Below are 25585 nucleotides of genomic sequence, written 5' to 3'. Positions count from 1 at the left end.
AGCTACCTTATTACATTTTATTGCACTTTACTAGTGAAGATTTAAGGAATAACCTGGAAAGGCAGAAGTAAAAGAAAGTGAGTATCATATATGTTCAAGCATGAGGCAGAATTTTTTCCTCTCCCAAGAATATTTCCCAGGAAGGAGTGAATTAATCACCTCATAGTTAAATCCTTATCTAAATCTCTGTATTATGTTATTATGTAAAACAAAGGTTTGTTTGGAGAAAACACATTTAAGCTGAAACAACCTCCATCATTCCTAGTTTTAAATCCTTGCAGATGTAACTTAACAGTATCTGTTTTTTAAAGTAAAAATTCCAAACAGATTTAGTAATTATTTGTTAGAGTTGCAAATGTTAAATATGATCATGCAAAAGACTATTAAGACTTTAAAGAACACTACTTTATTGTTTTTAAATTTTTTTTTTTAACGTTTATTTATTTTTGAGACAGAGACAAAGCATGAACGGGGGAGGGTCAGAGAGAGGGAGACACAGAATCTGAAACAGGCTCCAGGCTCTGAGCTGTCAGCACAGAGCCTGATGCAGGGCTCGAACTCATGGACCGTGAGATCATGACCTGAGCCGAAGTCGGCCGCTTAACCAACTGAGCCACCCAGGTGCCCCTAAAGAACACTACTTTAGATGGTTACATGCTGGAAATCAGAAGTAGTCACCCACAGGACAAGTTTTTAAAAATAATTGTCCCATTATTATGTAAATGATGCTGTAGTTTGGTATATGGTTTGGAGTGTCAGAATCATATTTTTATCAAAAAACTACTAAGTCTCGGGGCGCCTGGGTGGCGCAGTCGGTTGAGCGTCCGACTTCAGCCAGGTCACGATCTCGCGGTCCGTGAGTTCGAGCCCCGCGTCAGGCTCTGGGCTGATGGCTCGGAGCCTGGAGCCTGTTTCCGATTCTTTGTCTCCCTCTCTCTCTGCCCCTCCCCCGTTCATGCTCTGTCTCTCTCTGTCCCAAAAATAAAAAAAAAAAAAAAAAAAAAAACGTTGAAAAAACTACTAAGTCTCAAAAAGAACTTTCACAGAAATGGTGTGTGCTAGAAAATCAGGTGACTCCAAACACGGGTTCTGTAATGGCAGAGACATGAGTGCCAAATCACAAGAACTTTAAGGGTGGAGAAAAGTAGTATTTTTAATTAATATTCTATGTAATATGTGATTTTAATATACATAGGTGGAAGTTAATACATTAAAATATAAGTAAATATTTGACCATTATCCATATGCCTAATGGTTATTTTATATATTCAAAACTTCTCATTTGGGGAAATAAACATTAGTGTCTTGGGATCACCTTATATTGAGACATATACAGTATTTATTACTGCTTTGCTTAAAAAAGCAAAGTGATTGCTTAACTTTCCTATGAACCCCCAAGTAAGTAAAGTTTACCTCAGACTTCTTTAAAGTCTCAATTGCTAACTTAATCTTTTCAATGTAATTCGTATCATTGTATTCACCTTTCCTTCACATCGTTCAAGGTGAACAAATTATGTTAATCTTATCCTTTAAATGTAAGCATTTTTCAGTCATTGTATTAATTAAACTTTAAGGTATACAATCTTAAAACCAAACCAAGCACATGGTTGAGAGCCTTCAAAAGGTAATCTAACACAGTTTGCCCAGGACAGGAATCACTCTTATGATTCCTTTACTAAAAGAAGTGCAGAAACCATGGACTGCTTCTGAGTAAAATTGTACTTTATAGACAGAAATACTTGGCCCTAGTAGACACTTGGTTCGTTTTTGTTTAATTCCTTTTTGAATTCAGCCAAAATAAAGGCAAATTAAAATACTAAATTATGTGCTCAGGTACTTAAAACTCTTGTCCATTTCTTTTTCTACTTATATATAGAACCATCCTCTTATAGCATGCATTCTTTGACCAAAAGCTAATTTTCCAAAATTTCAGTATTTTCATTTCTCAATGGCTTAATTGATTGATTTGAGTAACTCAACTTTGATTGAGTTACTTTCTTGAAATATATCTAAATCACATCATTAATAAAAAGCTCTATTGACACACAATTATAGTGTTATAATTATGCACACAATTAAGCATTAACATCAGAGCTCCAAGAAACCTGTATGAATTGGTGCAATATGAATCTGAATAATGTCATTCCATATTCCTTCAAGATTATGCATAGTATGTTCCTTTTCTTATGAGTTCTCAGATCCTTAGAAATTCATATAATTAAAAACCGGACTGTGGAAGTGTCCTTACAGACACGTAGTAACACCATGAAGTACTAAGTACTTAGAAAACCATAATGAAGGAATTGCAAAGGCAAAGGCCTACACCTCCAGGTGGAGGAAAATAGCCAGAGAAGCCAACCGCAGAGGCACAAGGGGAAGTAAGGGAAAGCCTGCCCCGTCCAGAGGAAGCAGACACTACCTTGCCTCAGCCAGTTTTTGTCTTTCTCATATTGTCATTTCTTCAGATTTTTTTTCAAGAAAATGGAAAATCTGGATTATTACATGATAGTGCCTATTATTCAAGCATTGGTAACTAAATCCATTTGCAATAAACACCAAACAAAACATTTCTGAAAACCAGACACTGCCCACAGACTACGAGTCTTAAAACGTTGCCTATAAGACAAAAGATACCCCTTAAGTTGTTAAAGAAAAAAATACTCAATGGCGCTCATTAAAGGTGGTAAGGCAGACCTCATCCAGGACCATCGCAGTAGGTAAAGGGATGCCTGCAATGGGATTTTATAGTGGGGGAGAGAGAAGGGGTTTAATCCTAAAACAGCATAAACACATGGGAATTTATAGACAAAGAGCAAGGTAGGGATGGGTGGATGGAAAATTACTAAGAGGCAACATCAGGAGTAAGGGGAGTTCTGGCTAAACTGACCTAACCTGCTTCTTTGCCAAAAACAGGCCAGGGTGTTCAAACATCACCTGAGGGGGATGACAGGAGATGAGGAACCCAATTAGATATCGAGGGGTGATCAGATATCAAGGGTGGGGGTTCAGGTTAAACTGACTTAACAGGGTTCTTGCTCAAACTGGATTTTACAAGGAAATGCACAGATGGGCCATGGAGAAGATTTAAAAGACTGAGTAAAATTTGGTCAAATGAAGAACCTTTGTCAATGTTTTTCAGTCCCTGATAGCTCTACAAATAAAAGCCAGGAGAGAAAGAACAAAGGGGAGCCTGGGTGGCTTAAGTTGGTTAAGCCTCTGACTTAAGCTCAGGTCATGATCTCACAGTTTCTGAGTTCAAGCCACGTGTTGGGTTCTGTGTGGACAGCTCAGAGCCTAGAGCCTGCTTCGGATTCTGTTTCTCCCTCCCTCTCTCTGATCCTCCCCTGGTCTCTCTGTCTCTCTCTGTCTCTCTCTGTCTCTCAAAAATAAATAAATAAATAAACATTAAAAAAAGAAACAAAGAAACAAAGAAAAAAAATCATCATCCTCACTTTTAAGAAGGCCTCACTTTTAAGAATGCCTAAAAATCAAATACTCATCAACAAGCTACATCTCCACTGACCAGAGCAGTAAATGGTTTCAGTAAAAATTTGTAGACTTTGCTAAATTTGAAAAGCTTTTTCATTTTTTTTCTACCACTCTCATAAAAATATCATAATAATATTTTAGCCTCTAAAGCCACAGCAGGTGAAAGACAAATGCTTTAAAAAAAAAAAAAAAAAAAAGGTCAGAGGAGCATCACAATGCACAAGACTCCATCTAAAAATTGAGTTTGGACATTCATTATTTCTTTTCTATTTTCCTTCCTTCCTTCCTTCCTTCCTTCCTTCCTCCTTCTCTCCTACCTTCCTTCCTTTTCTTCCCTCCCTCCTTCCCCTTCTACCTTTCTCTTCCTTCCTTTCCTTTTTTAACATTTATTTATTTATTTTGGAGAGACAGAGGGAGACAAAGCCCAAGCCAGGGAGGGACAGAGAGAGAGGGAGACACAGAATCTGAAGCAGGCTCCAGGCTCTAAGTGGTCATTACAGATCCTGACGTGGGGCTCAAACCCACGAACCGTGAGATCATGACCTGAGCTGAAGTTGGACGCTCAACTGACTGAGCCACCCAGGTGCCCCTCTCTTCCTTTCTTTTTAAATTTATTTGAAAGTAATCACAATGGCTGAGGTGTAGACCTAACAGCAGTATGTGATTTTATGTTTTTTTTCTTTACTCTAAGGAAACATAATATTAAGTCTGTCTTAAACTAAACCAAATTCAGAGACAACACCTTGGCTCTGAGGGTCCATCTCAATGTCTGCAATATTTAGCTATGGGGAAAAAAAAAAAACAAAAAAACAAAAACCTGAAAAAAAGTGAAGGACAAATGGTAGTCCTGCCTCTGATGATGAAAGCAATGTTCACATTCACAACCAAAAATCTTCTCAATAGAGCCAAACTGCTTACTTATTAAAGAGACATAAAACACACCACTTCTAGGGCTTTGAATCAGAGTTGTAACTTAATTCACAATGAATTTGATTCTACTGTTGCCAAAGTCCTGAAGGTGATCTGTGTGCCTGGGAAGGAATGATACCTCCAGCTTCAAGTTCAAGTTTCTAAGTAGGATGTGGCTTGAAGAAAGAACTGTCAAGGCAAGTGGAGCTGAAATATTTCTATACCTGGTAGCTTTAGAGGCTTTCTGTAGCTCTTCTAACCTGTGGGAAAGGGTCTCCGTCTAGGGACCTTGCAGGTGAACAGTTCAGATCTGGAGTCAGCTCAAGTTTCTGAGGAACTCAGAGTTCCAGGATATCTTACAGATTCCTCTGAGCTTTCTGTGACTGAGTTTAGGGAATGCGAAACCGTTATCTAACCACTCCCTGAGCTTCTGGGATTCCATTTAACTCTGAAGTAGGAAAGCCCTTTGTAGCCCTGCTTTAGAACTGGAGGGGTTCCTAAAGCCTCCCCAAGTCCACAGAGTTGATGTTCTAACCAAGTGCACCATATGAACAGTAGCTATTTAGTGGCCATGATTGCTGGCTGCGACTGGTTGTTCACAGACTAGAAAGTCACACTCCTCCCATGGAGTAATCTGCATTACAATTAAAAGAGATTTGGTGCAAAAATCTCATTTTTTCAATGTTTATTTATTTTTGAGAGAGAGAGAGAGAGAGAGAGAGAGTAAGGGGAAGAGAGAGAGGGAGACACAGAATCTGAAGCAGGCTGCAGGCTCTGAGCTGTCAGCACAGAGCCCAACAAGGGGGTTGAACTCACGAACCGCGAGACCATGACCTGAGCCGAAGTCTGACGCTTAACCGACTGAGCCACCCAGGCACCCCGCAAAAATCTCATTTTATTTCAAGCGATTTTACATTATATCCAGGAAGTCAAGTATTTAATTATAACAAATCCCTGATATATACTTATGTTTTATATACATTGTGTATTTCAGGTCTCTGCTGTATAGTCCTTGAACCATCAAAATCCGTATCACCTGGAAGACTGTTAGAAACACAAATTCATGGGCTCCAAATCAGAATCTCTCCAATGATTCTTACATACACGAAAGTTTAAGCACCAACATCTATATCATCTTTGTTTTTACTGATTGTCTTTTTTTTTATGTTTATTTATTTTTGAGAGGCAGCAAGACAGAGTGTGAGCAGGGGAGGGGCAGAGAGAGAGAGAGGGAGACACAGAATCCGAAGCAGGCTCCAAGCTCTGAGCTGTCAGCACAGCCCAACACAGGGCTCGAACTCACAAACTGAGATCATGACCTGAGCCGACGTCAGACGCTCAACCAACTGAGCCACCCAGGTGCCCTTGATTGTCTTTTGAGATGGGTAATTTTTATGTATGCTAAAGTTTGAGACTCACTGTTCTATGTTGTCTTTGCTTTTATACTGTTGTCTTTGAGGCTACACCAGACACTTATTAACTGTCAGTCTGTTGTCCTGTATTTTTTTCCTCTAATCTTACTTAACATTCACTATATTATAAATGTATAAGCATTTAAAAAACTTTATCTGGGGTGCCTGGGTGGCTCAGTCGGTTAAACATCTGACTTTGGCTCAGGTCATGATCTCACAGTCCGTGAGTTTGAGCCCCGCGTCGGGCTCTGTGCTGACAGCTCAGAGCCTGGAGCCTGCTTCAGATTCTGTCTCCCTCTCTCTCTCTCTGCCTCTCCCCCACTCATGCTCGCTCATGCTCTCTCTCTCTCTCTCTCAAAAATAAATAACCATTTAAAAAATTTTATTATCTGTGAAAAATCTTTAGTTTTGGTTGATGATAAATGTTATACTGATTGGACCTGGTATTAAAAAGCTGTACTCAAATCCATACCTCTTATTAGCTGTGGGGCCTCCTTGTGGGGCAAGGTGGAGATTCTCTGGACATCAGTCTTACCACAGGAAAAATATTACTATCTCAGAATTGTATCAGTAAAGTTTAGATGATCAGTATCTATGTGAAAGATCTTTGTCAAAGCACTACTGTAAGTTTCAGAAAATCTCTGTATAATTATGATTAACAGATTAGGCTTCCCATTTCAAAACTTCCTGATTAAGACACGCTGACAAACATCTGCTGTTTCTCAAAGGTCACCTAAAGAACTGCAATCTTCTCTTGTTTTCAAGTCACTATGCCATGTTACATCATATCACTTTTAAAAATAATTCCTATACTTCAAAAGAATTCATTATCAATACAGAATCACATGGCCTCACACAGTATACACAGGGATATGTTGCTGTTCAGTTTCTCCAAATGAGGCTTAATGGTTCATATTCTGGCCTTCAAATTGGGATGCAGAAGAATAGATGGGAAATAAAATGATATAATCTCACAATTCTTGAAATTAAACTTATAGAAATGCTACGCAAATACAGCTTTAAGTTTCAAAAGTTAATATAATAAAAATGAAAAAAAAAACTTAAGGAATAAAATATGCTCTAAATGTGTACATGTTACACTTACATCAACCAAAAGAAGGAAATTATATGTTCTACAGTATTTTTAAAAAGCAAATGTTTAATATCTTATTTGTATTTCCCGGGGAATAAATAGGTATCGAAAATGTCCAAACTTAAACACACACACACACACACACACACACACACACACAAGTTTTCCTCTTTAGTTTACTGCTTCTCTCAGTTGTATTTCATTGTTTTTATTATGTCTATTTGTTATAGATGTTATGTAAAGTAAACCTAGTAAAATTTCAATATTCAAAATATACTCCATGACTAACTGCCCCAAAATATACTCAGAATTTAAAAGTCAAAGGAGAAGTGTCTGATCAGCATACATCAGACACCTGTCAATCACAGCAAGATGGCATAGGATAGGTGTCAGAGTAAACTGGGGTTTTTAAGGCCTGGGTTCTAACTTTCTGAGCGATATTGAGATTATCTATAAAATAGGGAGGATTATCTGCAAATTGGTTTTAAAGCAACCTTCCAGGTTACTTACCTAACAGTGTCTTAAAGAGAATTGCTGCTAGGATTTTCAAAACAATTCCCTTTCTCAGAATACCTGCTTCTGCTTCTTGACTCTTTATGGCAAGAATCTAAGACTTTCCTAAGACATCTCTCTTTGCCAAACTCCCTATTGCAACAAGAATAATAGCAGTTTATGTAGTGACACTCACAGTAGATGTAGTATTGCTCTTGCAGGTTTATCTACCAATACTGCTTAAAAGACTGATACAATTTCCAGAACTATGAACCTCGTATTTTAATGCAAACCTTAACACAGTTGCTTTTGTGAAATAACTCTTGGGGTCTGTCCATACTTAGAAAGCATACAATGAATTGGGTAAACGGTTTTGCACTGAGAAATTTCTGGCCTATGGATTTTTTTCCTTAAACTATTAAGATGCTTATGCAAATGTAAACGGATTAGCATGAATGAGTGCTAATAGATTCCCTAATAAGATAACACTCCAGTATTCCCTAGAACCTCTCTTAAAAGCCCTGGGTAGAAGAATATAAGCCAAAGAAAGCGGGGTGGAGGGAATGGCAAAATTTCTGTGACTCCTTCAACTCAGAAAGTACTCTGGAGTTGATTCTATAAAGGTATGACACAGGTTTGCCCCTGACACTCTTGGTAGAAAAGTTGCCAATCAAGTTGATAATTTCGAATTGGTACCCAAACCTTGGAGTGTAGACAAAAGATATTCCTGAATATATCACTGCTTTGGATTTCCAAACCTCCACCCCAAGTTCCTTGCTCCCCAACCCCTTAGCCCCCCAAAACTTGGAGCCCAATTTTGAGACAATGATCCCAACTAATATCAGAGAGGTCAGGTGATCTGTTCAAGGTTGAATAGCTGTCCAAATGTAGATAAGTATTTAGAAATATTCAAAATGATTACAGCTGCTGGCTCTGAGCCTCATAAACATAACAAACAAACCACATGACCAATAAAACCTAGTTTTTTCTCTTTCTCTGCATAACTCAAAGTCAACTTCTCAGGGCCTAAATATGTCACAAATACTTTTTAATAAATTCCCTTTATAGGAAAATGTTTATGATGAGTGCAGAAATTCTCATATCTATCTTGCTCATGTACCTCTTTTACAACATACTGGCATTTCAGGCAACATGAAGCCCTACCTTTTATACAGTAGCTGAGGCACTGACCTAAGCCCTGGACATATCATTGTCATTGAACTCTCACAATAGTATGACACAGATATTATTATGACCACTTTATTGAAGAAGCTGAAGCTCAGAAAAAATCATATCACATACGTATTAAAGAAAGAATCACATTCAAACCTATGTCTTTGGGACCTTAAAGCCTTTGTTCCACGGCTTCTGCTAAAATGCCCAACTGGGGGCATGTGGTTATTATTAATTGTAGGATTTGAGTCAGGACAGATCTACTTTCCTACAGAGAAGTCCTGCTGCTCTATTTGTATGTGTACACACCCTTGCACGAGGCATGTACACCCATTGGCAACATGAGGATGGATGGGCTGTCTGAATGGTAAGGGTGCAACCTGATGCCTCTAGTATATGCCTTGTATACCCTTCTGATGTGACAGACTGAAAAAGTGGGTCAGTTCTAAAAAGTGATGAAATCACTGATTCCTCAACAATTGAAGTAGCTAATCACTAAAACAGGATTATTCACACTTGTTTATTGTTTTAATTCATAAGTACCTATTAATCAACTGTTATGTGCCAGAAATGATGCCAGCGCCTACAGATACAGTACTGAGTAATATTGGTGTTACATAGTCAACCTATAGATTTGCTTCAGAAAATTTAACTGTTTGGTACACAGATGGGCCTGTAACACCTGCCTATAATTTAAAATGCATTTCTATGTGATGATAAAACATAATTCCATTCAATCCCAATTTTATTATTAGCAATTTATTCTAGTCATATATATATGTATACACACACACAATACATACTTGTATCATAATACAAATTCACACTCATTATACTTATTTTCATGAATCTGCAATTCTTTTATTTTTCTTGAAGCCAAAAAAGTTTTGTCCCAAAATGAGTGTCATCAGTATGGACTCCCACTTGACTGATGAAAGACATGAATCACACAATTGAGAGCTTTGGCAAGTACTCTTTATAAACTCTGTAAATATGAAGTATTTCTTCGAAACATGTAAACAACAAGAAGTAAAAGGGGGTATACATAGTCACATAATACAGGTAAGAACCTGAAAACCCTGAGCAATCACAATAAATTCCTATATGATTGAACTATATGAAGTTGGCAATATCTAATTTTAATCTATAAAAATAGCAATTTCATGTGGTTCAACCTGCTATTTACTTTGACTCTTCTCTCTGAGGTGGGTTACATATTATCACTAATTAACCATACTATCCACCCAAGTCTTTCACTGACTTAAACTGTTTTTAAAAGGTGTCATGACACTAATTTCCCTGACAAACCATAACAGCACCCCTATGCCAATACTGAATATATGCCCAATCACTGAAAATATTTCTGATTTATTCTGTTCTAGGCAATAACTGAGGTACAAAGTCCATTTGTTATATAAAATCCATTTTCTGTTAACACATACAGACATGATTTCCAGAGCTAAAGCTAATATTCCATATATATCAAATGTAAATCCCACACCATTGAAACAAACAAACAAACAAACAAATCTATTACGAGAAGAGTTTACTGAATATAATTAAAGAAAAACAGTAGGAGCTTGAAAAGACTGAAGGGTAAAAGGGGGAAAAAATAAGCTAAGTCTTTTAGGACTATGAAAGTTAAAGATTTGTTTTTCTCTAAATTTGTTAAAGAGAATCTGTCTCTGGGTTGAGAACTTGCTTGCAAAGTCTCTGCCTAGAGCAAGATATTCAGAGCCAACTTGTTAACTCCTAATAAAACAAGGCTTGGAAGGAAAATGCTTCCAGCCCCATAAGCGAAGTATACCAGCCGGCATTGTGATAATACCATATGACTGGTTTTCTTAGGTGTATTTTCCCCTTATTATCAACTTCCTTTTTCCATCATATTAAGATCCACAAAAACATATATATCTACCATAAAGCACTTGAAGCCGGACACCTTGGTGTTTTGGCAAAAAAAAAGCTCATAGGACCTATTATGTTCCATGGAAAAAGTGAGTATTATCCCACCTCTACCCCTACTGTAATCTTAGCTGCCCCCTCCCCATCTGAACACTAGTGTCCCTTTTGGTTTCAAACAATGCTTTATCATAGTTTGATAACATTGGTCATTTTGAGTATTCCTGTAACTCTCTGTACAGGTTAAAGTAAGTTTTATCTATTTATTTTTGTTCTTTATTTTAATCTGAAACTATAATTTCAGAGGTGAATATACCATGATAGAAAAAAATTGCATTTCAATAACTTTATTGTTTAGGAGCATTCTCCCTTTGCCAATTGGCATTCTATGTGTATTAATTCTTAAATTCAGACTATTAAAGAAAAGTTAATCAAAGAAACAATAAACCCATAATTCATTCTTTTCCATTGGCCATTGTGTTTGCTTTTACAGGACTTAAATGTCTTAGGCCATTATTTTAAGGAAAATATTCAATAAACTAGCTGGAAAAACCTTAAAGGGATGCTTTTCGTAAGTCTCTAATTTTTACTTAACAAAGGTGTTACTGTCTCTTTCAGTGGAATTGACTATTGCTAAATCTTTACTTCAATAACTAATTAATACAGAAAAAAAAGAATGATTTTAACCCATTACTAATTTGCTAAGGACACTTGTAATACGAATTAAAGGCAAAGATTGTATTTTTTCTCAATTAAGACATCAGATAGCAAATAAAATTAGTCACAATATCATATGTGTAAAAACAAAACTGTTTTAAATGCATACGTTCAAATAAGTTCATATATTAAATTCAATTCTATTATTATTTAACAAAATAAGTATCTACAATGTTCAAAGTCCTATGTTCACAGGGCTTTTGAGGAGGGCACAAAATGGATGTGTTCCTGAGATGTTTTTTCAAAAAACTTTTGGTCTAATAGGGGCATTATTCAAAAGTAAGTCAAAATTACTATAAAACATGAAACTTAGAAAGATGACAGCTTGGAAAGTCCAATGTTAGAACTCATAGCCTGACTTATATTCTATGAGTCCAGATTTGTCTGTTCCCTTGGGAGTTCAGGATTCCTATGTTAGATAATCTCAAATTCTTGAAAAAGGTGAAATGAATGCCTATCATCAATCAGGTGAATAGCTTGTAAAACAATGTCTAGCATAGGCAATTATCACGTTAGACCTAACATCTTACATAGTACTTGTACTTAGCTTTGAGCACCTTGTGAACTTGATAAGTGCTTTTCAGCTTTTAACTTTGTATATCCTCCAAGGAAAAACAAACAGTTTTTATTTAATTGATCTAGAAACCAAGAGAATTCTGATTCTAACCCATTGATTTCCCCCCAAATAAGATGATGTCACCACAGTCATACGAGATTTTTAATCAGCTAGACACTTCCCGGTCTACATACAAAAACTCATTTCACAACTGTAGATTCTTCATTCGGCACCACCAGATCTATCTTTGTTTTTGAGTTTCTCATTTTGCTTCTGGGCAGGACAAATGGAAATCGGAAGCTTTGAGAAATCTAAAGCATACCGTAAGGAAAAGGTAAGAATTAACTGAAGAGACCTGAACCACTGTAAACCCTTAACTATGTCACCTTGTTCGGGTCCCAACGCTCCCATTGTTGCCCAAATATGGTTGGTCCAGAACCTACTTCAGGCATTCTCCTCACCAATCCCCATCCCAGCCATTCTCTCTTTTACTGATGGTTAATCACAACAGCCACCTATGGTATGATTTGCTTCATTCTTTGCCTGTCACTCCATCTCCAAAACCTGTCTTCTTGTTCATCTCCTTTCCTTTCCTGCAGATTCTAAAGAAGATATGGCTATTTCTCTTTCTTTCAAAGGCAAAGCATCATCTGTGCCTCAGATCCCATCCCTTCCTAGTTTGTGAACTCTTGCTTAGCACTCTTCTTCCTCTCCAGAGTCTTTGGCCTCCATTGGCTCCATCCTCTTTCTCCTGAATACTGGAGAGGAGGTGGGGAGTGTAGTTTACACTTATTCCTAATGCTGTCGTTAGCTGCTTTTATATCCTTTCCTAAGTCAATATCTGCTCTCATTTCCATGCCATATTCCCTTCTGAGATGCATATATGTTCCCTTTGTTATCACACTACAAAGAAATAGCTTCCTCCAATGTCATTATGGTCCCCTTTCTGCCAAAGCTAAGAACCTCCAAATATCTCTTCTCTTCCTCCTGGTACCCTTGATAACATTTCTCCACTAGTAACCCATCTTGCCTTGGCTTCCATGAAACCTCACTTTCTTCCCATCTTCTTAACCCAAGGCCATTTTCCTTTCAAAGCTTCCAATCCCCTCGTGTTCTCATTCTCTTTTTTTAGAGAATGTTTTTGGGGTTTTTTTGTGGTTTTTTTTTTTGGTGGTATTTTAACTATCATGTCGAAAACATTGGCTCCAAAATTTATCCTCTAGTCCTGTCCTTTGGTCAGCTGGTTCCACATCTTGAATGGCCCAATGGATATTTCTACCTAGTTCATCAACTCTCACTGAAGTACCCGCAACCTCAATTTATATTGGCCTATTTCTGTCAAAACCATCAAAAGTCACTTACGCTCAAAACCTTGGATTCTACTTTGATTTCTTTTTCTCTTTCCCACACACATATTGCATTGGTCACTTCTCTCTTTTTCACTGCTGCCACCAAAAGCCAAGGCCACACTTCCCTATCTTCACTTCCATATATGAATGCAATAGACTTTATTTTGCCAACTTCCTCCCAGTTGCACATACTGCCCTTAACCTTCCCACCTACCTCCTCTCCTGCTATATACACTCACCCCCACACATAGTTTTAGATTAATTCTAAAAGAATTTATTTTTTTTTAAGTTTATTTATTTATTTTGAGAGAGAGAGAGAGAAAGTATGAGCTGGGGAGGGGCAGAGAGAGAGAGGGAGAGAGAATCCCAAGCAGGATCCATGCTCGGCATGGAGCCCAATGCAGGGCTCAATTCCACAACCCTGAGATCATGACCTGAGCTGATATCAAGAGTCAGACACTTAACCAACTGAGCCATCCAGGCTCCCCTAAAGAAATTTCTTTTTTAAACCACCATTTCCATCATATCACTCCCGATGATGGAGTGTTTTCACCAATTCTCAATATACCTCAACTGAACTTTCGGAGTTCCCCAAGGTAAGGTCGCAACCTTATTTTTCATCATTATAACACAAATGTTCCCTATAACCAGATCCTAAAAAAAGCTTTGCTCGTTTCCTACTGTTTGATGCTATCATTAACCCCACACCTAGCCATGCCCTACCGTTTCTTTTTCACCAAATGTTAGCCATTCTGGACATCTCTTACATGACAGTATCATGACAAATGTACTGTCATTCTAGAGACACTGGACAACCACCCATAATTTTCTAAATATCCCTGCTCTTTTGCACCTCTGCATCTATGCCCAAAAACTTGCAGTTGCCTAAAATACTCTTCCTTCTCTTTTTCTCCTTGCAAAATCCCACTGTCCTTAAGGTATAACTCATGGACTGCTTTTCAAATTACCCTCACCCACAACCTAACACTTATCAGGTAAAACTTATGGACCATTCTCTGCACTACCACTATATTCACTAGATAGAGGGCTACCTCCCCTGCTAGGTTGACAGCAATACAACCAGAGGTAGGAAACATATCTCATGTGTTTCTAGACGTCTCTTGCTGTTTCTGGAACTGAAAATGGCCTGTCACAGAAGCACTCACTAAACATTTGTTTAATTAAAATTAGTCATTTAACAGTGACTGTAATTTTCTTACAGGGAGGGACTATGTAATGTTCCCCACTTAGAATCCTGCCAGGTACATAAAATGGATGCTCAAACTAATTTTATAGATGTAGGCCTTTGGAAACCAAGAACTGTATCTTCTACTTCTTTCAAGCAATAATTATATATGATAGATGGATGGATGGATAGATGAGGAAGGAAAGGAGGGAGCTAGAAAAAATATCATTTCACCTTTCCATCCTTTTTTAAGCATATGTTTAAAATGGCATTATAAATAATATAAGCAGAGGAATGCCTGGGTAGCTCAGTCGGTTAAGCATCCGACTTCAGCTCAGACCATGATCTCATGGTTCGTGAGTTGGAGCCCAGCCCCGAGTCAGGCTCTGTGCTGACAGCTCAGAGCCTGGAGCCTGCTTCAGATCCTGTGTCTCCCTCTCTCTCTGCCCCCCCACCCCATTCCCACGCGTGCGCGAGCTCTCTGTCTCTCTCTCTCTCAAAAGTAAATAAACATTAAAAAAAAATTTAAATAAATAATATAAGCAGATAGCAAATTTGTTTCTCTTAATCTACAAACCACATTGTTGACAAATGACTGTTTTACATTTTAACATTTATGAACATTTAAGAACAAAGCTAAAGCCAAAGAAGCAGCTACCAATACAGCTAGAATGAGCTTCTTAAGATCCAAGTAAGGAATTGGCCCACACCTGAGCTTGGGTAGGGTCCATGGCATTTCCCACCCGCCATTTTTTCACTTGTTGACACGACCAATAAACTTTTTTTTTTTTAATGTTCATTTATTTTTGGGGGAGACAGAGAGCAAGTGGAGGAGGGGCAGAGAGAGGGAGACACAGAATCTGAAACAAGGCTCCAGGCTCTGTGCTGACAACTTGACGTGGGGCTCGGACTCACGAACTGTGAGACCATGACCTGAGCCGAAGTCAGACGCTTAACCTGACTGAGCCACGCAGGAGCCCCACAGCCAATAAACTTCTAATGGGGGAGCCAAACAGGCTAAAAGTGATTGATGAATGCACATCAATGATTATCAGAGTAAAAAAGCACAAGGTTCTTCCAAATGTTGGGAAACCAGTAAGTGGTTGGTTGTGGAAGTGATGTTTCTATTTCCATGAATATTCGTATAAAATTTATATAAGTTCCAGGATTTATATAAAAGTCAAGGATTTGATGTTGGCATTACTTTACGCAAGATGCAGTACAGGCAGAGGAACAAACTTCCTTGCCGAACACCTTCATTTAGATCCAAAGCTGAAAGAAAATTTCTTTCATGACTCAGAAAAATTAGGTAGACAAAAGTAAGCTGCTTTTACCTCATCAGAGCTAAACAACAGCAGAGGCAGAAGTACCGGCAGTTGATTAAAGGCATTGTCCTGACCACCGATACCACCATGGCTAAGCTAGGGCTGCCTTACGGAACCAGGTCAGGGGACATTGATTTCTCTATTCAACTCTGAGGCACCACTTTGTAAATGACACAATCATTTCTGGGTACAAGAGGTGCTTTAAATGTGGTAACATTATATCATTTCAGCTATAATGATCATAATTACTTATTTCTTTTAATCACAACCCACTTAACCACTTTAGTACAGAGGACTAGTTCAAGGAGTTTAATTTTCATTCAACATCTAATCTTTGTGTTTACTGAAACCCTTCACGGGCTTTGTTTACTGTCTGCTTGCTGGCCTGGACGTTTGATCTTGCAAGACTAGATCAGACAGGGTCAGATAAAATACTGATTACTAGAATAAACCAGGCTTGGAAAAGTAACACTGGTTTTTAAAATCCTCATTTCTCCCAGCGTTTTAATATTTTGCAAAATAAGTTCAAATAAATAAAATTAAGACAACTAACAATCAGGGGGTTCTTGAGCAATGATTAAGAAAAGAAAAGTGATGAGGATAATTTTGCTTTCTGGCCAAAATATGGGGTTTGGTTAGATCCATTCATTCTAGTGGTATTATTTTATGACACAAATAATTTTACAATATCCACTAGTATTTGTGTGAACTTTCAACGACCCTTAATTCTTATGACACATTAAATAGTTGAGATTGACCTCAGCAAAGATGACACTTCATTTTGCTTTTGGTGTCAGACGAAAAACACTTTAGACATAACATTATTTTCTTCTAATTCATTAATTTTTAACTAGAACACATTTAAAATACATGAGTCCTTCTTTGTTAAGGCACTTTCTTATTCTTATAAGATCCCCTGAAGAGTGGATTGCTATAGGAGTGTGATTTCTTATGATACTGCATGTATAACTGCCACTTAGTTTCACAGAAATGATGAGGCAAGTTTACATCTAAATAGTTAACATAAAAGAATTAGGCTAAAAAAATGAGTGTTTCATTAAAATGTGTAAACTTGTGAAAGAAAAATCGAAGGGTTAAATTCCACATAATCCAAAGAATTCTTGAAAATAACTTTGTAAGCATGACATTTCCAGGTGCCTGTGGATTATCCTTGTGTCCAACATTAAAACTCCTACACACTAAACAACTGCTAATATTGGTCTTTTCTTTCCCCCTGCTTTTATACAATAGGTACGTTTTCTTTTCTTATACTTGCTTGTGAGCTCTTCACTGTAAAATCTAGGCCAGAAGCAATTACAGTATGAGATGAACAGCAATAAAAAATGCCATCTAAACCAACCTACTACCCTATCTACCCACTTAATTTTATTCAATTATCAAAATTCCCTGGGAAGCAGGTTCATAGTTCTAGACCTTAAAACCAGAGTATACAAACTCTCTCTCCCCATCCATCCTGAATTAACACTAATGTTAACTCAAATATGTCTGTGTCAACCATGATTGTCTTTGAAATTAAAGAAAAAAAGTAAACAGAATGTACTTTGTTGTGATCACTGGGGAAAATAAAGTTAACATGCTAAGCCAAACTAACTTAGGACTTTTTAAAGAAGAAGTGTAAATAGTTTAGCTATAATAACAACAAATTCAAAAAATGGACATTAAAATGTTTACTTCAAAATTCAGACAATTCCATTTGTATATAGTTTTTACATCTGTTTTTAATGATATCAAATTATTGATTGTTCATTTTTCTCATATTTATTTAAGCATTAACTATAGAATTTGCAATCTGATCCTTTTTTTTTAATCCTTCCAGTGGACTTTTATTTTTGCCAGGTTTTAGTCATATTTACTTTGATCTTCCAGAGTATATAATTATTTTACTGTTTATTTATTTCTATGAGGAGGGAAAAAAAATTTGACTTAGGAGATCTATATGTGGCAATTTGTAACAGAATCACATAGCTTATGTCAGGAAATCATGGTTTTGATTAAGAAGCAACCATTTAGTTCCCACTGTTTTATTAAAACAGACATTAGCAGATAATAGGAAACATATTTAACAATGTAGCTGCATTTAGTTTGGGACATTAGTAAGTTAGCATGAGATTCTCTTCTACACATTGTATCAGCCGGGATACATGTAAATTGGTAAGGTGGGGGTGGAAATGGGATGGGTAGGGGGGCAAGGAAGGCCATGGAACTCTTGACTTCCTGGGTTCTCAGGCAGAACCCTAAGGTAGAGTTCTGATGTTGCTACCACTAATTTCCAGATTTGAAACTCATTACTTCTTTTTCTCATTTTGAAAATGGATGGACACAAACAGAAATTTTACAAACAAAATCACTCCTTTCCCATGAGAAGTGGATTCTACTAGATAGGAACTCCCACAGCAACATCTATTCATAGCACAAAGCTTCTATCAGATGAAATGTGCCTGTATAGGTCCAACACTTCCTTTTCACTGAGGGTCGAAAGTTAATAAAATGTACTTCTCTGGGTGTTTATTTTCTGTACACCATTATACCTGCCATGAATTCTTTGTTTTTCCTCCCACTCCCTTGGTTGATGAATCAACACCACTTGAACTGTTTTACGGCAGCTTGTGTTTACTTCACACATACCTTAACCTTCCCTTTTCTCCTCCTACTGACACACACACATGCACACACACACTTTTCAACAGCAATGACTGGCTCCATCTCCGAATAGCATGTGTGCACAGTGTCTGGCAGCCTCTTCAGGTGTGGATCCTTGACCTCCTGATTGAAATCAAGGTCTCAGGCTGCTTTTACGGCACTTAAGATTTAACTGTGCATTTACTATCTTGAAAAAAAAACAGAGCTTAAAGAATTGAATCTCTAAGAAAGGAAGAAAAAAAAGTAGAAGATATAAGTGTTAATGTGTATGTGTGTGAACAGAAACACATGCGTGCACGCGAGCACACACACACACACACACACACACACACACATGGATTCTGTAGTGGCAATTCTGAAAACACTAGAGTGAAGAGTTTCCAGTCTTTCTGAATCTGGAATTATACTCAAGCTTATTAAAAGAGGACGCTCTCTTCCTTTTCTCTTCTAACAGCAAGTAAATGGGATCTAACAAATGACCTTGAAGCTGCATGATTCTTTTGATGTTTAGCCAAAGAGGATATGTTCAAACACTTCAACAATCTTATTTTAAAAGAAAAACTTAGAGACAACGCTTAGAGAAAAGAAACCCTTCTGAACTACACAACCATGTCTTACAATGAGAAGGAGTTATTCATCTTATCCTGCATAAGAGTTAATATTAATAATATTCTAAAGCAAGTGCCCAAACTGGAATCTAAATGCTGCTAAGAATTTTAGAATTTGCGGAAGAGAAACGGATCTTAATTCAATTTTCAGTGTACTTAATTCCTCCTGGGTAGTTCAACATCTTGACTTTCCTGATAAAATGGATATTTAGCATAAAATGCGCTCAGTCTTTTGTAATCATAAATGTTCTGTCAATGCTTGTAAAGTTCATTTCGTCAAAAGGTAACCTTGTAAACAAGCTCCCAAATACTCAAACACCAATAAGCATTACTTCGATACTGTCTCCCAAGAGGAAACCTGCAGGTAGTAAAACAAATAAACTCATCTTTTACTTTTACCTACCCACCATAAATTGTCATTTGAACCTCATATGGGGGCAGAGAACTGTCAGCAAGGCTATGAATACCTATAATAAAGTATGATGGATGATGTCATAATCATGCAAAATATAGACTGGAAGGACCCTTGAACATCAAGCAATTATGTTACCCAAAAATTCCCCAAATCCCCTCAGGGGCTCATAGCATTTCAATTTGAATAGCATTTGAATTGGGTGAGAACACCAGAATGTTTCCAACATTGACATATTTGCAAAGGCAAAATATCACTGATACATTTCAAGGGCTGGATGGTCTAAAGAGCATGCCATTTATTATATAAGAGGCTGTATTTTCAGGACCAGACACAATTCCACATTTAATATATGACTGCTAGTACTACTACTAGTAATTATCAGTATAGCATTATAGTATTACAGCTATTATTTAAGAGGCTTCCTTATGCCAGTATTAACTTATTTAGTCCTCACAGCTAGTGAGCGATTTAAAGACTTTTATTGTTTCCAATTTTCAGATGAGGAGATGGAACCTTGGTGAAGTTAAATACGTAATTTGTGTAAACACACAAAAACATGCTAGCAAATGGAGGCTAGAGATTTGAACACAAGTCTGCTTTACTGCAGAGTCCCTTTGATTTAACCACGCTCTGGAATTGTCACCAAATAAGCATGTCAAAACTCCATTTCTAAGCAAAGATTTCCTGCTACCACAGCATCATTTCAATTTTTTAATTGGTACTGCAACTGTAAGTGCTGATTTAACCTACAATGACTGCTTTTAAATTTCCATTAATATATTAATGGAAATGATTTATTGATTGAGTTGTTTAAATAGACATGCCTATCTGAAATAAACCACTGCAAAATATTTCTAAAAATCTTGGTCTTCACAGATGTGTCTTGTAAAAACGATAAACTTCATATATTATGCTAAGAATTTTACTTTAGTTCTAATACCGTCTTTTGTTTTGTTTTGTTTTGGAGACAGAGAGACAGAGTGCAAGCAGGGGAGGGGCAGAGAGAGAGGGAGACATAGAATCTGAAGCAGGCTCCAGGCTCTGAGCGGTCAGGATAGAGCCGGATGTGAAGCTCAAACTCGCAAACCGTGAGATCACGACCCAACCAACTGAGCCACCCAGGTGTCCCATAATATCATCTTAGTTTTAAGGAAGCTAATTAGGATCTCCGGATGGGAATATTAAGAATCTTACCTTTATAAAAATCATATATAATTTTATAAACATTTATAGCTAAAATTAGCATAAACGCCAAAGAACCAACAACTCATTGACCTAAGAAATTAAAAACAGGCTCTCAAAACAAAAAAGTCAGTTTACCTTTAATCTTCTTGTACTTCTTATACCATCTCCCAAACTCCTGGCACTTGGTTGCTGACACGTTGGCATAATATGTGCTATTTACAATGGATGAAATCATACTCTGAAAAGGAAAAATATATATAAAAGTTAATTTTTTTCATAAATGAGTACTCCTTTTGGGGGATAAGAAAGGGCAGATTATAGCCCACACCAAACTCTGTTGTCTTTAAAATCTGAAGTAGTCACCCTCATGCAAACTAAACTATTAAACATCAAATACGACGACCCAAATTTACTCTTTCTTTAACTTGTACGATGACAGTGCCTTCTCCAAAAAAAACCAAACTGGTGGCAATGTCAAAGATGGAGGAGGCAGGACATACAGATAAAACACAAGGGGAAAAAACAGTTGTGTTTTAGGAACCAGAGTGAAAGGTGAGATCAGATGCTCCAGCATCGGTAATTCAGATAATGTCTTTCAGATGTTTCTGTTCTGCTTCCAACGGCAACAAGCTCACACAGCCAAGAATCTGAGAACATCCGTGCTACACACTGCAGAACAACATTTAGGGAAATAAGTTAAATTAATATAATTTATAGAAATGTGTGATTAGCACTTGTGTGAAAATTCACCAAATGAAAAAATTAACAGTGCTTATTTTAGAGCAGGAGAAACTAAACATAACACTTGCACTGTATTTCAACCAAAAATGAATCAAAGCTAAAACTTTCAGAGTGTTTAAGTACATGATTCCTTCTTGCTCTTCATCCCCTGTCCCTCCTCAGGTCTACCCTTTAGCTGATTTGTAATCGGGATGAAAAGGAAAAGGAAGAGCACATAACCTGACCTACTGCTAAAAAATTAAATTATAATTGCACACCTTGAGTGAAATTTCCTACAGATATGTTTTCAGTCAATATGGCACGTTTGGACCAACATTTATGACAGATGTTAACTTACACCTGAATTGACTGTGATAATACAGACACAGATTTATACATAGATTTTTACATCAGCAAATTCTGTCTAAAAGCAAATGGACATAAACTCAAGAGATCCAAATGACCTCTGTAAAGTTTTATATCTCGCCTTGAAATCCCATCTTTTTTCAAAAGATATGGGTGGAGCAGCTGAGCAAAATCTCAAAACTTCTAATGATATTTTTACAAAGTAATCGAGATAAAAAAGATAACGATAAATTGAGGCAATAGTAAGTTATTTACCAAGAGGTTCAAACATCAGCAGACAGTACTGCATAGACTCCCATTTAAAAGTTGTGTCGGTGAGCCCACAGAGTCCTTCTTTTTCAATCACTGTCCAGTACTGGTGGGGGAGGGGAGTCCTAATTCAATTTACAGAAACCTCTTTGGCCTTTTCTACATAGCAGATGGCTAACCTCTCCCAGTTGCTGATCTCTAAATAACAATTCTGTTCTCTAAGTGGAGATAGTTAGGAAAACCATTTTTATCTGAGGATCTGAACACAGCCCTGGAAACACAAAGAGCCAGTATCACCTGAGTGTATCACAGAACTACCAGAGCCTTACCTACCGCCTTAGAGGATCAGTGGAATCCTAATCTTCCTGAGGCAGGGTTCTGCTCTGTGTGTTATTAACAAAGAAGTAAAGACGTCTCTTGGCTAGCTGGGCTAGTTTCCTCTCTGGGCTGAGTTTTTCTCTTTGTCTGTGAAACCCTTGAGGACAGTGACTGTGTCTGTTTCATTCCCCGCCTCCCCCCCGCCATGTCTAACACAGTTCTGATGTGGGACATCTGAGTCCCTGAAATAGAACAGATGAAAAGGGACAGAGATGAAAATTTAAAATGCCAAACTGAAATGTCATAATAATGAAAATTTTAACATGAAAGCAGCCTAATAATAGATGCACTAGCCACACTGGTGTATAGGAATAATTGCAAATGTACTTGTCATCTTTGTATGTTGTTTATATGAATGTTATCTTCTAGAAAGGCATAGGATATATGGCCGTGATAGGAAACTGAGCTAAATCTTCTATTGCAAAGTGGTCTGGAAAGCAGACTAAAATGCAAAGTGTCTCAGTTACTACCTGGAGCTGTACCTCAACTTCCTAGCCCATAAGACTAGGCCACAAACCCACATCAGTGTGGCCCCAGAGAATCCACATTTCCCTCAGTCTTTAGCCTATTTTGTCCTTGCTCCAGATGCATTTCATTGACACTGCACAAGGCCAGAGTCAATCTATGTCGCAAGGAAGTTAATATCTGGGCTTTCATGGTCTCCATCACCAGATTCTATGCTAGAGTCAGGTTCACACAATTCATTTAAAAAAGGAGAAGTTGGCTACCCAGAGCCTCAATCAGATTTATTCTTTTCCCCAGATTACCATAAATGAGTTTCCATCTCTACAGACCACATGGGGGAAAAATAGATTTAAAATATGAGTTGAGCAAAGGAATCAAGTAGCAAATAAAGAAAGTTTCCTAGATAATGAGAATCTTTAGTCACTCAAAGGTCTCTCTGAGTTTGTGGCACATTTTATTCATATTAATTCCCTGCAGGTCTTTACATTTAGTTGACACTCAAGCTAGTTCCACTGATAAGAATTTTTGTAATTCATCTTCAGTGAGACTTCAAAACAGAAGAGGTACATCTGGGGGATATTTTAGACAAAAGGTCATGTTACTTCTTATTATTCCATTTTCAAACATGGATATTCTCTAACCCTAAATTAGACTACTACATTCTCACAGTCAGTTTGAACCATTGGGCCTCACTAGAATATTCTGGATACATATTAAGGTCATCTTAGTGTCAATTTGTTTGTAAAAGATCAAAATTTATTTCATTATACACAAACTGAAAGGAGCTAACACAGACCCAGCACATACTTTTACTCTACTCGGAATATGTTTTCCAGAGGTCCTAGGGCAGAGAATCTGCATTTACCACATTTCATCCATTCTACAGTCACATTTTTAAAATACTTCAGTGTCACTGAAATTGGGATGCATCTTACAATCAACAGCATCTTAGACCTGATGAGATACAGTTGCTGCAAAAATGGGATGAGTAATGATTAAAATCTCCCCTACTTTCCATTCTGCCAAAAAAATCTAATTTCCATTTACTGCTTTTTAAAAATATGTATATAGGTTTGTATTTTATATTGCTCTTTTATGTTTTCCAATAATTCTAGAGCAACCACACAATTGGACTTTTAGGATCCCCACTTTTTTTTTTTTTTTAACATACGAACAAAGATTTTTTTTTTTTATTTTTAAATTTTTTTTTCAACGTTTTTTTTTTTATTTATTTTTGGGACAGAGAGAGAGACAGAGCATGAACGGGGGAGGGGCAGAGAGAGAGGGAGACACAGAATCGGAAACAGGCTCCAGGCTCCGAGCCATCAGCCCAGAGCCTGACGCGGGGCTCGAACTCATGGACCGCGAGATCGTGACCTGGCTGAAGTCGGACGCTCAACCGACTGCGCCACCCAGGCGCCCCTACGAACAAAGATTTGAGTGGGCTTTTTCAACCAGGAATGTAACCATCTCCTGAGCACACAGGTTTTATAAAGTGATGCTGATACAAATGACCAGAAAGAGATGCGTATTATTCTTTTTAATACTTAAAGTGATTATGTTTTACTGAGGCTTACATTAAAATGACCTTGCATTTACTGAGCAAGCTTCACTTGGCAAGGTGGTGGGCTGTGGGAAGGAGACGGGAGAGCACACATACACTGGGCAATCAGGCAGCCCCTTCAGGTCCTCGGTCACAGCCATAAACACTCCATGAATGGTAATTGTAGACCAAGCCATGCTATGAAAAATATTATGTGTTAAAATAAATAGAAGGTTTAAAATGCCTTCCCAACTACAGAAACTTTTGGAAAATTTCAGGCTCCTTTGTAATTAATCATGAAATCTTAAATATGAAGATTTTAAGTGAAGAATAAAATGTAAGTTTCCTCATTTGCAGTCACTCCTACACATAGTTTGCCAGTTATATTTGAAAGTTATTTAAAAAAAAAATAAAATAAGGTATTTGAGGAATTAAAATATACCAGAATCAGTCACTTTAAAGTTTACTAGCCAACTTGAATTTCCAACACACCAAACTGCAAGAGAATGTTATACTGTTTTAAACAGATATTGTTTAAACAATAAAATATATTGCTTTAATACTTATTATAGTTAGATTGCCTTGTCTAAAAAGAAATTTTCTTTTAGCCTCCTGAGACAAACTTTAAACTCACTTCTTGGTTTTTGACTAGCTCGGAGAATAGATGTCACCTCTGATATAGTTCCATTTTCTAAACTGAGGGCCAAGAAGCTCAGAATGAAGAAGCATCTTGCTCAAAGTAAAACGGCAATGGAAAACACCATAAAAAGACACTACCACCAGGCCACATTATTCTAGGAGTCTCCGAAAAGAGAAGTTAATTAACGAAAGAAAGGAAATATTCACCACCACCTCCATCAGCTAGTACAAACTCAGTAGCAGATACTACAAACAGACTAAGAAACAAGGTGACAAAAACAAAACATAAAGCTGTGACCACAGATTCCTTAGAGGAGCTAATTACGGAGTTTAGAATCAGATAAAACTAAAGAACCTAAAACCAATTTAGGGGCACTTGGGTGGCTCAGTTAGTTAAAGGTCTGACTCCAGCTCGAGTCATGATCTCATGGTTCATGAGTTTGAGCCCCGTATCAGGCTCTGTGCTGACAGCTCAGAGGCTGGAGCCTGTTTCAGATTCTGTCTCTTGCTCTCTCTCTCTCTCCCTCTCTCTCTCAAAAATAAGTAAACATTAAAAAGAATTTTTTTAATAAAAAATAAAATAAATCTTAATAGGAGGGGAGCCTGGGTGGCTCAGTTGGTTAAGTATCTGATTCTTGGTCATGATCTCACAGTTTGTGAGTCCGTGCCCCGCATCAGTCTCTGTGCTGATAGCATGGAGGCTGCTTGGGATGCTCTCTTTCTTTCCCTCTCTCTCTGCCCCTCCCATGCACA

General features: G+C 37.5%; 1 protein-coding gene across 3 annotated transcripts in view; it reads right to left on the bottom strand.

Moving 5' to 3' along the window:
* SATB2 (SATB homeobox 2) overlaps nt 1-25585 on the bottom strand; it is a 194186-nt gene that overhangs the window by 78379 nt on the left and 90222 nt on the right. For all 3 annotated transcript variants that reach the window (XM_058710060.1, XM_058710050.1, XM_058710041.1), the window contains one exon: nt 20608-20710. In XM_058710060.1, coding sequence (XP_058566043.1) covers nt 20608-20710 — 103 coding nt within the window. The remainder of the gene's footprint in view (nt 1-20607; nt 20711-25585) is intronic.

The sequence above is a fragment of the Neofelis nebulosa genome, chromosome 2, assembly GCF_028018385.1.
Source record: "Neofelis nebulosa isolate mNeoNeb1 chromosome 2, mNeoNeb1.pri, whole genome shotgun sequence".
Lineage (NCBI taxonomy): Eukaryota > Metazoa > Chordata > Mammalia > Carnivora > Felidae > Neofelis > Neofelis nebulosa.
This window is presented reverse-complemented; position numbering and strand designations above follow the sequence as displayed.